Source organism: Lithobates pipiens, unplaced genomic scaffold (assembly GCF_037356315.1).
Source record: "Lithobates pipiens isolate NorthernLeopardFrog02 unplaced genomic scaffold, aLitPip1_a1.2 Scaffold_13, whole genome shotgun sequence".
In the NCBI taxonomy this organism is placed as follows: Eukaryota; Metazoa; Chordata; class Amphibia; order Anura; family Ranidae; genus Lithobates; species Lithobates pipiens.
Genome location: NW_027507718.1, coordinates 250302094 through 250316536, shown reverse-complemented (window position 1 = coordinate 250316536; position 14443 = coordinate 250302094). Strand labels below are relative to the sequence as shown.

At 42.8% G+C, this 14443-nt stretch overlaps 1 protein-coding gene across 1 annotated transcript in view; it reads right to left on the bottom strand.

Moving 5' to 3' along the window:
* The window catches only part of RUFY3 (RUN and FYVE domain containing 3), a gene marked incomplete in the record, with an annotated part of 78631 nt that extends 67283 nt beyond the window's left edge, over window positions 1–11348 (bottom strand). The window contains 1 exon segment of the mRNA XM_077476526.1: window positions 10577–11348. Coding sequence (XP_077332652.1) covers window positions 10577–10754 — 178 coding nt within the window.
* Window positions 11349–14443: the final 3095 nt, after the last annotated feature.

Below are 14443 nucleotides of genomic sequence, written 5' to 3'. Positions count from 1 at the left end.
CCTGTGTAAACTATAATCTATGGACCTCAACTCACATCAAAGTCAGACTAAAAGTAGTACAGAGACTACTTTGAAGTTGCACAGATATGAATGGTTATCATTGGTGTGGGATGACTTGTCATGCGAATCTGTCCAAAGTTGCAAGAAAAGTCGCGCAAATGTTGAAGGGACCTAAAAGAAAGCTCTATTTGTATGAAAAAAATAAAAATAAAATTTTATATATATATATATATATATATATATATATATATATATATATATATATATATATATATATATATATACATACACACACACACATACATACACATACATACACATTTTGTTTAGGTACAGTGTTTCATGAACGTGCTATTGTCAAATTGTGACAACGCTGAAAGCTGAAAATTGGCCTGGGCAGGAAGGGGGTAAAAGTTTCCAGTAGGTAAGTGGTTAAACAGCATCGCCATACTAATCCTTTTCATCACCTCGCTAGAACCCATAATCTCTGCACAAAACGGCTTCTAGATCCATTTTTTTCAATTCAGTTTTGTGTTTTGATACAAGAAATTGAAATGCAAGGTGCTCAGCTGTTGAATATGAAATGATAATTCTTTGGCACAACAGCTTGGATAGAAAACATAAGCTGAAATATGTTGCTGCCATTTTTGAACATAACTGCTGCTTATTTATTTTTTGTTCTCATTTATCAAGCTAATCAAAAGTTTATTATAACAGCCTATTAAACGTTTATAATATTGCTATACTTTTGGCAATAGCATGTTTATGATTATGTACTGTACATATCATGCAAATTGGAAATGTCAACATGCACAGCACTAAAAGCAGATGTTATAGCTTAATAAAACACTGCACATTAATTAAATCCGAGGCTTTTGTCATTGGCCGTCTATGGCCTTGTATGTGGCAATTCTCGACAGTACTGAAATGTGATCCAACTAGAAGAGCTCGGTGTGTAGAGGTCCCTGGAGATACTGGATCCATTCTCCTGCCTCTGTCCATGTGATGTATCACTGTAGAATCTAACCATTACCATAGGCCACTTCTGGGAATACAAGGCAATCTCTTGGCAAGCCTTGGATGATTTTCTAGAGTCATGTTCTTGGGGGCTGAACAGGGATCAGAAACATTAACATTCTGTCAGCGTATGCACATGCCAACGAGAAATCTGGGCTACGCTGGGTTTTCAAGACCTAATTGTTCACAAGGAGCACAATCTCTCTATTAATACATAACAAAATAATAAACAAATAAATTAGCCTATGCACTATTCTCATTAGACTTATTTAAAAAAAAAAAAAAAAAAAAAGAAAAAGTAAAAAAATAATAATAAAAAAAAAAAAAAAACACACATTTGTCAAAATTTTCAATCATTTTGCTGTTGAGAGACAGTGTCGCCCATCAATCATGATACAGTCTTTGGTGACTCTTGCTGCATTTCAGAATTTTTTCAGTTACTGACATACAAGTTCCTCAGGTTCTGTTTCTGGCATGGTATGAATGTAGAACAGCTAATGTACCGTAGAACTATTTAGTACAGCTGTGTAAAGTAGGTAAAAAGGTTAAAAAAACTGTAATGTTGGTTTTGTTTAAGGCTAGGTTTCCACTATTGCGTCCCCAAAGTCGTGCAATTTTTTTGCCGCAACTTAAAGCAATGCCTGTGTATTCTTGAAGTCTATGGACCTCAAGTCGCATCGAAGTGGGACCAAAGTAGTGCACGGAAGTTGCTGCGTCTTGAAGTCGCACAGATATGAACAGTACTCATTGAAAATCATGGGATACGACTTATGTGACTTTTCAGTCCCGAATCGCATGAAAAGTCACACTAGTGGAAACCTAGCCTAAGTGAAGGACTTGGTACCACCAATGAATACTACTATATGCAGCTGGAAAAGCTTTGTGTCGATTGCCTTAGTTTCTAGTGTGTTGGTTGTTGGACATATGGAGGTGAATTCAATGAAGCAATAACACTTTTCTGGCAGTATGGCTACTTTACCATGGCCTGCACCTAATTAATGGAAGCTTTGCGCCAATATTCAGTAAGTACCAACAGGTGCGCCAAATTCTGGCAACTCTTCCTACTACCATTTTCTAACTACTGCTACCATTTTTAACATTTGTAATGAAAAAGGAGCCAGGGCACGCTAAACAACGTCTAGGACACGCTTTATGAATTACACAGATGATATCAGCAATCTTTTTCCTCCTTCCAAGCTACCGTATGTGAAATCTGTTGAGACTTCTGGCACGGAAATGATAGGGATAATGTTTCCATTTTACACACACACACACACACACACACACACACACACACACTTAAAACCTCAAAAACAATATACAGTTTTTCTGAAAGCAGAAAACCTGTTGAATAAGATAGTTTAGTATAGTTTTATTTTTTTTAGGAAACACGATATTTGCACACATTATTATGAAACCTACTGTGTATTTCCAGTAAACTGACTAAATTCAATTTTGGAACACACTTTGATCTGCATTTTTTTTTTGTAAACTATAAAAGATGCAAAAAAAAAAAACTAAATTACGAAATACGAAATGTCAAGTCTCAAAACTACGAAGCCAGAAGTTGCACAAGACGTTTTTTAAAATCTTTATAACTTCGAAATTCAGTGAGAATCCGAGATGAGATCCTAGAATTATTCCTCTCACTCTGGCGTGTGTTGCGATACCGAATATGTATTGCCCAATTGCCAGCAACGTACACACCTGTATCCTCAGTGTGCTTATGCATGTGCATATGTGACGTGGGGCAGGGATCCCTTCATATTTTTTTTTGTGTTTCACCTAACTATACAATCATCACATTACCATTTCATGTTGTTGCCTATGCTACATATACCTCTTCCGGCAGGTGCTCCAGCAGCTTCCCCTCTACCTTAAAAGCATTGCTTGCTCCTGCACCTCCACCATGTTTAGTGCAATTGTGATGTTATCTGCTCGCCTCTCCCTCTTGGCCAGAGGAAGCCTTGTATGGACTGAAAAAGAATACAAAAGCTTCTCCTGAGTGGTGGAAGTGTGGGAGTAAGCAACTCTCTTTATTAGAAATTGAGGAAGTCGCTGGAGCACCCATGGGAGAGGACCTCACATCTTGTATGTAGCATAGACTATAATAGCTTCACTATCAGCCACGTTGGCCCAAAGCAGTGTTTCTCAAATCCAGTCCTCAGGCCCCCCCAACAGGTCATGTTTTCGGGATTTCCCTCAGATGAAACGGCTGTGGTAATTGCTAAGGCAGTGAAACTGATCAAATCACCTGTGAAAAATAATGGAAAACCTGAAAACATGACCTGTTGGGGGGGGGGGGGGGCCTGAGGACTGGATTTGAGAAACACTGGCCCAAAGTAAGTGTTTAAAAGTAATCCCATTCCTGGAGGTCTTCTTTAAATGCATTTTTAAAAACACAAGCAAGACTCACTATACATGGATTGTCTAAGGTTGGATTCACACCAGTCCGGTGGGAATTCCGGCTCCGTTTTCTCTGTGAAGAGAAAAAAAAAAAAAAACAGTTGTTCAGCGGTTCCATTTTGTTGTAGGTGAGGATCAGCTGACCAGGGAGAGGGGGGAGGTGTAGTGAAGAGGGGGAGAGAATGCCTGTTCACAGTGGAATGCATCTGCGAATCAGATGCGTTCCCCTTAGAAGAATATGTGCCTTCAATTCACACTGCACTGCCTAGAAAATGCATACGTTTTTATGCAAATTGGATGCAGTGTAAGCAGGTGTGAACCGGGCCTAAAAGGTCTTATGCCCCGTACACACGATCGGACTTTCCGAAAACAAAACCGTGGAATTTTGTTCGAAGGGTGTTTGCTCCAACTTGTCTTGCATACACACGGTCACACAAATGTTGGCCAACAATTACGAACGTAGTGACGTACGACGAGCCAATAAAAAGGAAGTTCAATAGTCATGCGATAGCTCCATTACAAACGCTAGTTTTACAAGACCGAGCGCTTCAGGCTCGTCCTCGATTCCAAGCAAGCGTGTTTGTACTTTAGACTTTTGTCCAACGGACTTGTGTACACACGATCGGGAAGTCCGACAACACACATTTGTTGGCGGAAAATTTGAGAGCATGCTAGCCAACATCTGTTTGGCGGAAAGTCCGACAACAAATGTCTGATGGAGCATACACAGTTTCGGACTTTCCACCAACAAGCTCACAACCAACATTTTCCATCGGAAAATCCGAATGTGTGTACGCGGCATTACATATTGCCATAAATACATATTCCTACACATATGCTTTTATATAGAAGATAACGTTGTACGTAGGTAACCGATTTTTATTAGATGTGGTCTTTACTACTCCTTGGCTGCCACCATTCTGATCTGCACATCATCCTCTAATGCAGCAACATGAGATGTCAGATTTTAAGATATGGAAATGACTAGTCAGAGTTCAAACATTTTACTGTCACAGGTCTTTGTTCATGCTAGTTATCAGATATAAGAACTTGCAGGAAGCAAAAAAGCTTTGTCTAGCCATACTCTTTAGGGAATATGCTCTAGTGAAAGCCACCTGTTGCTTAAGAGAAAATCGTGATGTGGCATCTTGGGAAGGAAGCGTCTTTATTCGATTCTGAAGATTTACCCCAGAAATCCAGCATGAAAAGAAGACAGATTAAAAAAAAAATAGACCACCTAAGGTACGTTATGGTAAGATTTCTGGGACCTTGCTGTCTCCCCATTTCTGGTCAGCATTAATAACCTAACAATAACCTAGCATAGGAAGAGCATTGTAATAATTTTGGTAAGCTTTTCAAAAAATCTGAAAGTTCTAGTAAGGCATGATCAGACTAAATGAGGTTACATGTAATGTGATAAAAAAAAAAAAAAAAACACTCTGCATCCTGGTCCATAGTAAAATATCATGGTCAAATATACAATTTGCAGGATTTGTAGGATTATAAAGCTGGCCACATGCTCATAGATCTAACAGATACCTTCATCCACAGCAACAATGAAGATGGACAAATCCACATTGTTGGGCTATTGTTGTATTGACAATGCCACCGGCTGTTAGAATACCTGAACAACTAATCGCCATCTAACTGGTGTTTGGCTAACAAATTTTACAACTAGTTAAATTAAATTACTTTTGCTGAATGGAGCGATGTTAGCAAGGCCACATCCACTGCTTGAGTCAGCATGAATTGCATAACAATTGAACAATCATTAATTCCTCGACTATGCAAATTCCCTCTACCTAGGACTTCCAAAGTACCAAATTTCATGTCTACAAACCATCCAGAACACAGCAGCAAAGACTGATAACTGAAAAAAAAAAAAACATGGGAATCAATCACCCCATCCCTGATGACCCTCCATTGGCTAGCCGTGAAGGATCGAGCTACATTCAAGACCCTTTGCCTCACTCATAAATATACACAAGGAAAAGCCCCATAATACCTCTGTGACAAAATAAAGCACTACACCCCAAGTCACACTCTCTGGTCAACTAACCAGAACCTCCTCTACATCCCCAAGACCTGTTATAAATTAAAAGGCTAAAAACGAAGGTTCGCAGTCCAAGGACCATGGCTATGGAATGCTCTACCCATGGGCATCCACACGGAAGAAAACTATCTGTCCTTCAGGAAGAAGCTCAAGACCCATCTCTTCTGAAAACACAGACGTCACTGGTGGAAAAAGCACCCTGAGGCGATTTAGTTTGCATATGTAGCACTAAACAAGTTATTCATTCATTCATAAAATTCAAGCAGAGTATTGCCAGCTTAAAGTGATTGTAAAAGTTGTGTTGGGTTTCCATTAACAAACTTGTTATAGTTACCTGCTCTGTGTAATGGTTTTGCACAGAGCAACCATAATCTGCTTCTTTTTTGGGTCCCCCGCTGGATCCTCCCCTCTGCTGAGTGCCCCCAATAGCAAACCTCTTGCTATGGGGTCACTCAAGCAGGCTCGCTCTCAAGCCATGCACCTGCAAATAGACCATTCACACACACACAGCGCGGCTCGGCCCCGTCCCCATTGGCATATTGACTGTAATTGACACCAGCAGGAGCCAATGGCACCCACTGCTGTGCAAGCCAATGAGGAGAGAGAGACCCGGGAGAGCCACTGCTCTCCTGTACATCACTGGAGATGGGGCTCAAGTAAGTATCCATCAGTGCAGCCTGCCTGTGCCCAGAAGCCTCACCAGTGCCCGTCATATGCAGCCTATTAGTCCCCGTCATATGCAGCCTCACCAGGGCCCGTTACATGCAGCCTAACAGTGCCCAGCAGCGCCAGTCATATGCAGCCTATTACTGATAGTCATATGCAGGCTCACCAGGGCCCATCATATGCAGCCTACCAGTGTCCAGCAGCCTCACCAGTGCCTGTCACATGCAGCCTGCCTGTGCTCAGCAGCCAGTGCCCATCATATGCAGCCTGCCTGTGCCCAGCAGCCTCACAAGTGCCTGTCTTATGCAGCCTGCCTGTGCCCAGGTCAGAGTGGCAATCTCTGTGTGTCACGGAGCAGGGTTTGAATTGCCTGGGCCGCAGTAACAACGTCCTGCCTCCTGTAATCACGTCACACTGATTCAATGTCCTGCCATTAGATCAGTGTGCCGTCTATCACAGGAGGGGGGACATTGTTACTATGGCCCGGACAATTCAGCTCAGTGAAACACAGAGATAGCGGTGAGGAGAGGAGGAGGGGGGAGGGAGTGGAGGATTGGGGCATGTCAGGGTGACACTGCTGCAATGGGCGGCACCCGGGCAGACCCCACCCTTTCAGTATCGGCTGAATGAAAAAAACAGTTTTTGACCGATAATTTTTGGCGGCCGAAATTTCGGTGCATCTCTTCTTTAAGGCGAGGTTCATACTGCTGTAATATGATTTTGAGCAGACTTTAAAGCAGCTCTTCAGGCATTTTTAACTATCTATTAAATCTTCTGCATTTGTGGTTTTAACTTTGGATAGTAAAATATTTTTTGTCAGTAAATACCTTATACAGCCCACTTCCTGTTTGGTCATTAGCTTAGGCTTATGACATCATGCACATCTCTCTCTCATGAGAGCTGGCCAAGAAGGGAGGGGGGGTGAATCATAGGAGGATCAATCAGAGCTGCAGAGCTGGAGGGGCCTAGATGAGGGTGGAGACAACAGGAGACTGCAGAGATCCATGTGTATTTTTTATCCACAGAGGAAAAAAGTGTGTGTGTGTGTGTGTGTGTGTGTGTGTGTGTGTGTGTGTGTCCAGGAAGTGAATAGGCAGCGGCTTCAGCTGCCAACGGTTAAAATAGCTGCAACCAAACTTAGTGGATGGAGATTTCTGAAACATATTTGGCAATTACAGAATCTCGGTATATATAAAATATGCAAAGAGATTGGAGGGAAGCTTCAGAATGGGAAAGATGTTTTTATTACAAATTATGGTTTGCATATTCTGTAGGGTTCAAATCACACTAAAATCCCACCAAAGTAGTACAGGAACCTTTTTCCAAAATTGCTCTATGCCTAGTTGCATTGATGTGAACGGGCACCATTGAAAACAATGAATTCCCTTGTCATGCGATTCTGTGCGACTCAAATCACATCTGAAATTGCACTAGAGTGAACCAGGCCTAAAGCTGTACTCCGGCAAAGTAAAAAAGTCTAAAGTCCTCCCTTGCATTAGGGCTGTGTCAGCTTTGCAAGGGTTCACGGCTCATTTAGGTCTAAGGGGGCCCAGGTAAAACAGTTTTACTTACCCAATCCTCTGCACTACTAGACTGGACCTACAGACTCTTCGCCCCTGCATTCCGGAAGTCGGATGTCGCTAATGTCATTGAGGCTGATGTAGGGTCCTTAGATGCAAGGGCATCGAGAGACCATCCACTGCCAAAGCATGAGCGGAGGATCAGGTATGTAAATGTGCCTTTACCTTCCCCTAGACCGGGGGTGTCAAACTCAATTTCATCACGGCCGCATCAGCGTTATCGTTGCTCTCAAAGGGCCTGGTTGTATTCATAAGGCTATATAAAATTTATCCAAACTTTTTTTTCTCAGAAAATAGGTGCAGGAACTCAACCACACCCTCCTGCCAAACCGCATTGAAGGAAAGGTGTGACCAAATTGCACAGTGGGAAGATCCTAAAAGGGGAAATAAATACCAGGAGTGCATAGTGAGGAGTTCAGGGACTCTCTATGTACAGTTTCAAGGGTGTCCTATGCACAGAGTGTGAGTGAGTTCAGAAGTGCATTACATACCAAGTACAGGGTTCAGGTGTGTGCTATGTGCAGTGTAAAGGGTTCAACAGGGTTCAGCTCTCTTTTACAGGCTGGCCACATGTCACTTCCATTCTTTCCCCTGGGTGCGAAGGACCATATAGTTGGCCGGATTCAGCCAGCAAGCCTTGTGTTTGACAGAGTGAATCTGGAAAGTATTCACAGCACTTCACTTTTTCCACATTTTGTTAGTTAGATTACAGCCTTATTCAAAAATTGATTAAATTCACTATTTTCCTCAAAAGTCTATAAATCTTGCCATTCAGGCCAAAGAGTTCAATGTTTGCTTTATCAAACCAGAGAATGTTGTTTCTTATGATCCGAGAGTCCTTCAGGTGCCTTTTGGCAATCTCCAGGAGGGCTGTCATGTGCCTTTTACTGAGGAGTGGCTTCCTTCTTGGCACTCTACCATACAGGCCCGATTGGTGGAGTGCTGCAGAGATGATTGTCATTTTGGAAGGTTCTCCTCTCTCCACAGACAAATGCTGGAGCTCTGTCAGAATGACCATCAGGTTTTTGGTGTTCTCCCTGACTAAGGCCCTTCTCCCCCTATTGCTCAGTTTGGCCAGGCGGCCCACTTTAGAAACAGTGCTGGTGAGTCTAAACTTCTTCCATTGATGGATGATGGAGGCCACTGTGCTCATTGGAACCTTTAATGCTGCAGAAATGCTTCTGTACCTCAACACAATCCTGTCTCGGAGGTCTACAGACAATTACGTGGACTATATTGGCTTGGTTTGTGCTCTGACATGCACTGTTAACTGTGGGACCTTATATAGACAGGTGTGTGCCTTTCCAAATCATGTCCAATCAACTGAATTTACCACAGGTAGACTCCAATCAAGTTGTAGAAACATCTCAAGGATGTTCAGTGGAAACATGATGTACCTGAGCTCAATTTTGAGTTTCATGGCAAAGGTTGTGAATATTTATGTACATGTGATTTTTTTTTTTTTTTATAAAATTTGCAAAGATTTCAAAACAAACTTCTTTCACTTTGTCATTATGGGGTATTGTTTGTAGAATTTTGAGGAAAATAATGAATTTAATAAATTTTGAAATAAGGCTGTGACATAACAAAATGTGGAAAAAGCGAAGAGCTGTGAATACTTTTGTACCCTAGACTAAACACTCATTTGGCCCCCTAGGCTTTACTTTTTTTTACGCAGTTGGGTTAGTCAGAATCCCAACAGATGCTATGGACTACTCTTGCCAATAGCATTCACAAGGAGTGAGAACTGGCCAAGACCCAGCACAATGACATTGTCAATGTAGACTTCCGACTACGTAAATGCCCATACTTTACATGGGGAGGAGCTGCAGGGGGTGTATTAATGTTAATAAATATTTTCTATTTTCCCCCCATATAACTATTTACTTTAGTATTCGTATCACTAAGTTAGGAAAACGAATATGCTCTGCCATTGCAGTAAAAAAAGAACACGAAAACAATGACGATTCCAATGGAATAGCAGAAGGGCACAGATCACAAGGAAGTAGGTGAATATAAAACCAGGGATTTACAGGCAGACATTAGCTTTCTGTATGCGCTCTGGGTCTTTTGTCTCCAAACTATTTGGGTAGAATGACATGAGCTCTACAACAAGGGAGGAGGCATTACCATTTAACCAGTTCATTGCTGCATGCAGATAGAGCAGTCACGCAATTCAGCTCCATCCTGCAGGCCTAGTAGGTTGCTAAGGAAGGCTCACTTGATGATATGGCGTATTTCACTGCAACAACCATGACAAAAGGTAATATGAAGGTGAATGCTTGTAAACTGACGGCAAAATAGAAACATCAGCATTTCAGCATTGCTATAAAGGATCAGTGTTACGAGGTTGTTATTGAGTCAGAATTATAGCTCCAGAAAATACAAGTGATATTCTAACATATAAAAACAGAATCAATGCCTATTGTATTACACTTGTATATGCAATAACGACCATGTAAACAACAACAACGACGCAGACCAACGCACTAATGACCTTCACTCATTTAGGAAGAGTTGACATAAAATAACTTAAAAGTGGAGAACAATCTTATTGGCTTTTGTATCTTAAGTAACTGCAAACATGTAAATATCATTGTAGTTAAATAAAAAAAATTGCATGGCACAACATTAAAAAAAATTGCAATTATTATTATAATACAGGATTTATAGAGCGCCAACAGTTTGTGCAGCGTTTACAACAATTACTGACATTTCAGGCTTATTTTAATAAAAATGCCAAGCATTAGCAGAAAGCAACTCATTTGCAACTAACCCCGGGTTTGTTTTTGATCAGAAGAATGATACAGCAGGGGATTGTGGGATGTTGTCAAGGTATCGAATTGGCCCATACCTTCAGGATTAGGTTCAGGGTCTGGCGTAAGAGAAATGTCGTCAAGTTCACGCAAGCAGAGCCATTCGCCATCCATAGAGACGCGGAATTTGCAAAGGTATATGGTTTCCATTGCAGCCTGGGTTATCTTGTCCGTGGTGGGGGTCGGCATGTCGCCCTGAGGGGTAAGAGCCGTCATGATGGCCTCAGGTGGTAGAACAACCACTCGAAAATATCAGAAATAAGAAAAATCTAAAAAAAAGGTGTCGTGAAGAGTCCAGGAGATTATTCTTAGGCTGTGAATTTAGAGAAAGCTGCACACTTAGCATGCAATAAGGGAATAGAGAAAATGTTCTGTAGGACTGTTTTCAGTTCTGCAATAAAGGAAAGATGCTCTTCCTCCTTGGCTTGCTTTGGATTCCTGCGTCTGCCTCTTCCGCCCCCCTGCTGCTCTGCTGCCAATCGTCATGCGTCAAAGCTGCTTGCTAAAAGCGCAAAACTCCAGATTAAAAAAAAGGCTTTCCTTTGTTCTAGTCAGGCAGGCAGTCAGTGACAAATGTAAAAGCAGGCATCCACTGTGATGTGAATGGCCGGTATATAGGAGACAGATATGGGAATCCAAAGAGGGCAGCAGGTCTGCACAGCCCAGGCACTTGTGATCTTGTAGGATTGGTTGTGCGCAGTAAGTAGGGTGTTGACCAAAATGGCTGACTAATGAAGAGAAGAGAAAATTCACACTCATGTGACCAGGGATGCTCGGAGCGTAAGCAAGTCCCAGAATGCTGCTGATGCAGGGAGAAGCAATTAAAAATGTTCTGTCCTTCAGTACCCAACCCCATTGCCTGCTCTGTGACAGCCATCCCCTCCCCGATCAGACTCCACCTTGCTTCAGACTCGACTAGCAAACTGAAAATCAGATCAAACACAATAAGGCTCTTGTCATTGATCCAGTCACCCAGAAGACTAAGGAAACCCGTGTGATACTGCTAAAGCAATTAACCATTATTTACACCTAGACCATAGAAAGAAAAACACGCCCTAGACGTCTTCCTACTCTTAGAAGAATCTCAAGGCTCATTTAGCCATCTGTTGTTCTCCGTTCAGTCCTAAAACAGTTTTTTCTTCTTCTACAATTTTTTTTTATTATTGTTAATTGGCGGAAATACAACAATCATTAACAATACAATTTCTGTATTATAAATGTGTACAAATCCTAATGTGGAAAAGGTGTTACAGCAGTCCTAAATATTGCAAGACATCGATGCATTAGGCCAATTTCTGCAAAATATTCTTGCACTGCTGTTCAGATAAAAAATAAAAAAATTAAAATGGTTATTCACACGGACATAAAAAAAATGCTGCACAGCGTATAGTTTTGTGCGCATCTAATCACCTCATTTAGCCCAGGTTCACACTACTGCGAACACAGACATCGCATGTGATTTGCAACCGCACTTGCGGTACCGATCACAGGCGATGTCTGCGAGATGAGAGTTCAGCCTTAGCCCCTGTACACACGGTCGGAGATTCCGACAATCAAATCCGGCAGATTTTGTCCGAAACTGTTGCATACACACAGTCGGCCAAAGTTGTCGGAAAATCCGATCTTTCAGAACGTGATGACGTAATTTCGTTACGATGGGACTACGTTCAGGCTAGTAGCCAATAGCTTTGATGTAGGAATTTGATCTGAGCATGCGTGGCACTTTGTCCGATCGAAATTCTCTACACATGATCGGAGTATGTCCGATCGGAGCATTTTGTCGGAAAATATTTCCGGCAAGTTGGAAAATTTGGTCCGACGGATATTCCGACAGAAACAGTCCGATGCAGACTACACACAGTCGGAATATCCGATAAAACGCTCCGATCGGACACATTCCGTCGGAATCTCCGACCGTGTGTACAAGGGCTTATAGTTGTATGGCTGAACTCGCACTAGATTCAAAAGGAAAAAAAGTGCAGGGGCTTTTTTTTTTTATTCCCCCCCCCCCACTGAAATCAGATCGCTTGGGTGTTCTCACCTATGCGATCCGATTCCTGTGCGAGTTCACAGTTCGTACTGCGTTCCGTGAACCAATCTGGGGGTGTCATTTAAAAAACTCACAGTGGTTCGCAGAAGGCAGTGTGAACTGCCTGTGGGAGAAATGCGATGCGGGAACCGGCACTGGAATCACTCTGGTTCCCGCATCGCATCAGTGTGAAACTAGGCTCAGATGTGCGGCGGGGGGAGGGGGGGATGCCAAAAATGCATGGTTGAGTCTCATTTTTGCCACCCGCCCCTCCTTAAGCGACAATAGCCTGCAGATGGGGGTGTTTACAGGCCGTGGAACCGATGCTTCCCTTCATGTCAGTGGCAAAGTTCACCCCACTTCCGGTCAGAAAGCTCACTGAACACTACACATTCAAGTAAATAAAGAAGCACCGCAAATGCCCTGCAAGCACATGAAATGCATGTGGATGTGGCATGTTTGTTGGCAAAAATGGCATTAAAACAGGCGACGAGGAGTCGCATCACTTCCTCACCCCCCATCGGAAGCCTAATGGTGCTTAACCGCTTGCCGACCAGCTGCCATCATTACACTGCACCAGGATAGTAATTATTAAACCCTTAGGCCCCTTTCACACTGACGGACCGTTCAGGTCCATCTGTCAGTTTTGATGACGGACCTGAACGCGCACTCCATGCTGGTCTATGGAGCGACAGATGTCAGCGGTGACATGTCCGCTGACATTCGACCCGGTCCGATCCACTAAAAGCAGACGGATGGCCCTACATCCAGATCCGTCGCTGGCGGATCGGATGAGATCTGATGAAAACGGACATGCCGTTTTCATCAGATCTCTCCGTAGAGACCAGCGACGCTGGACAAGCCCCTTCCCGCTCAGTGAGCGGAGGGGGACCTGTCATCCGCCGGCTCAGCGGAGATCAACGGAGAGATCTCCCGCTGAGCCGGCGGACAGAGGCGGACTCCGTGGAAGAGGAGTCCACCTCGTGTGAAAGGGGCCATACACTTAGCTGATCCTACATGCAAAAAATGTGCGCCATGTTTAGCCACACACAAAAAAAAAAAAAAAAAAAAAAAAGGAAGAGTAGGACACAGTTGCGTCCAGAGCCACACAGGCCTGCATATTTTATGCATGTACGCACATAAATGCATGCACACCTAAATGCATAAGCATTTAGAAGAATTTAAACACCTAAGGGCTCATTCAGACAGGTACGGAGACCCGTCAACCTGGCGGGCAGAAGCAGCTGCACAGTTCTAAAGGCATATTGTCTGATTTCAGGTCCGTGCTTTTGCCTAAATATCAGATTTTGACATTCTGACTGTGTACATGCAGCTGCTGTGCCTGCATCCATTTCTAGAGGCTGTCTGTGCGCAGCTTTGAGCTGGATATAGGTGCAGCTGCTCAGCACACAGGATGGGTCTTTGGGTTCATCTGAATGATAATTCATAATTCACACAGGCATAAGCATATTTTCTGCACACAATGTAGGTTCTTGCTGTGCGAACTGGCATAATATACATGCTTAAAGTACTTGTGTTGAGACACGCTTAGATCCGTACACTTACAAGTCTTCTAAAGGCTTATGCGTTTGTGTGCGTTTTTGTGCATACACATGTAAAATACGCAGATCTTTGTCGCCATGCGGGCAGCTGTGTCCTGCATTTTCTGTATGCAACTAAAACACAGTGCGGTGTGTTTGTGTTCTCATTGATTACTATAGTGTGCATATAGATGTGTACAAATCAAACTTATATGCTGTACATATTTAGATGTAACATTTTAAATAGCCGGTACCAACGCTGTACGCTGTATCCTGGCCTAGGCGATCGCCACTGAAGACACCTATGACGAAACGCATACAGAGTCACTACGCAC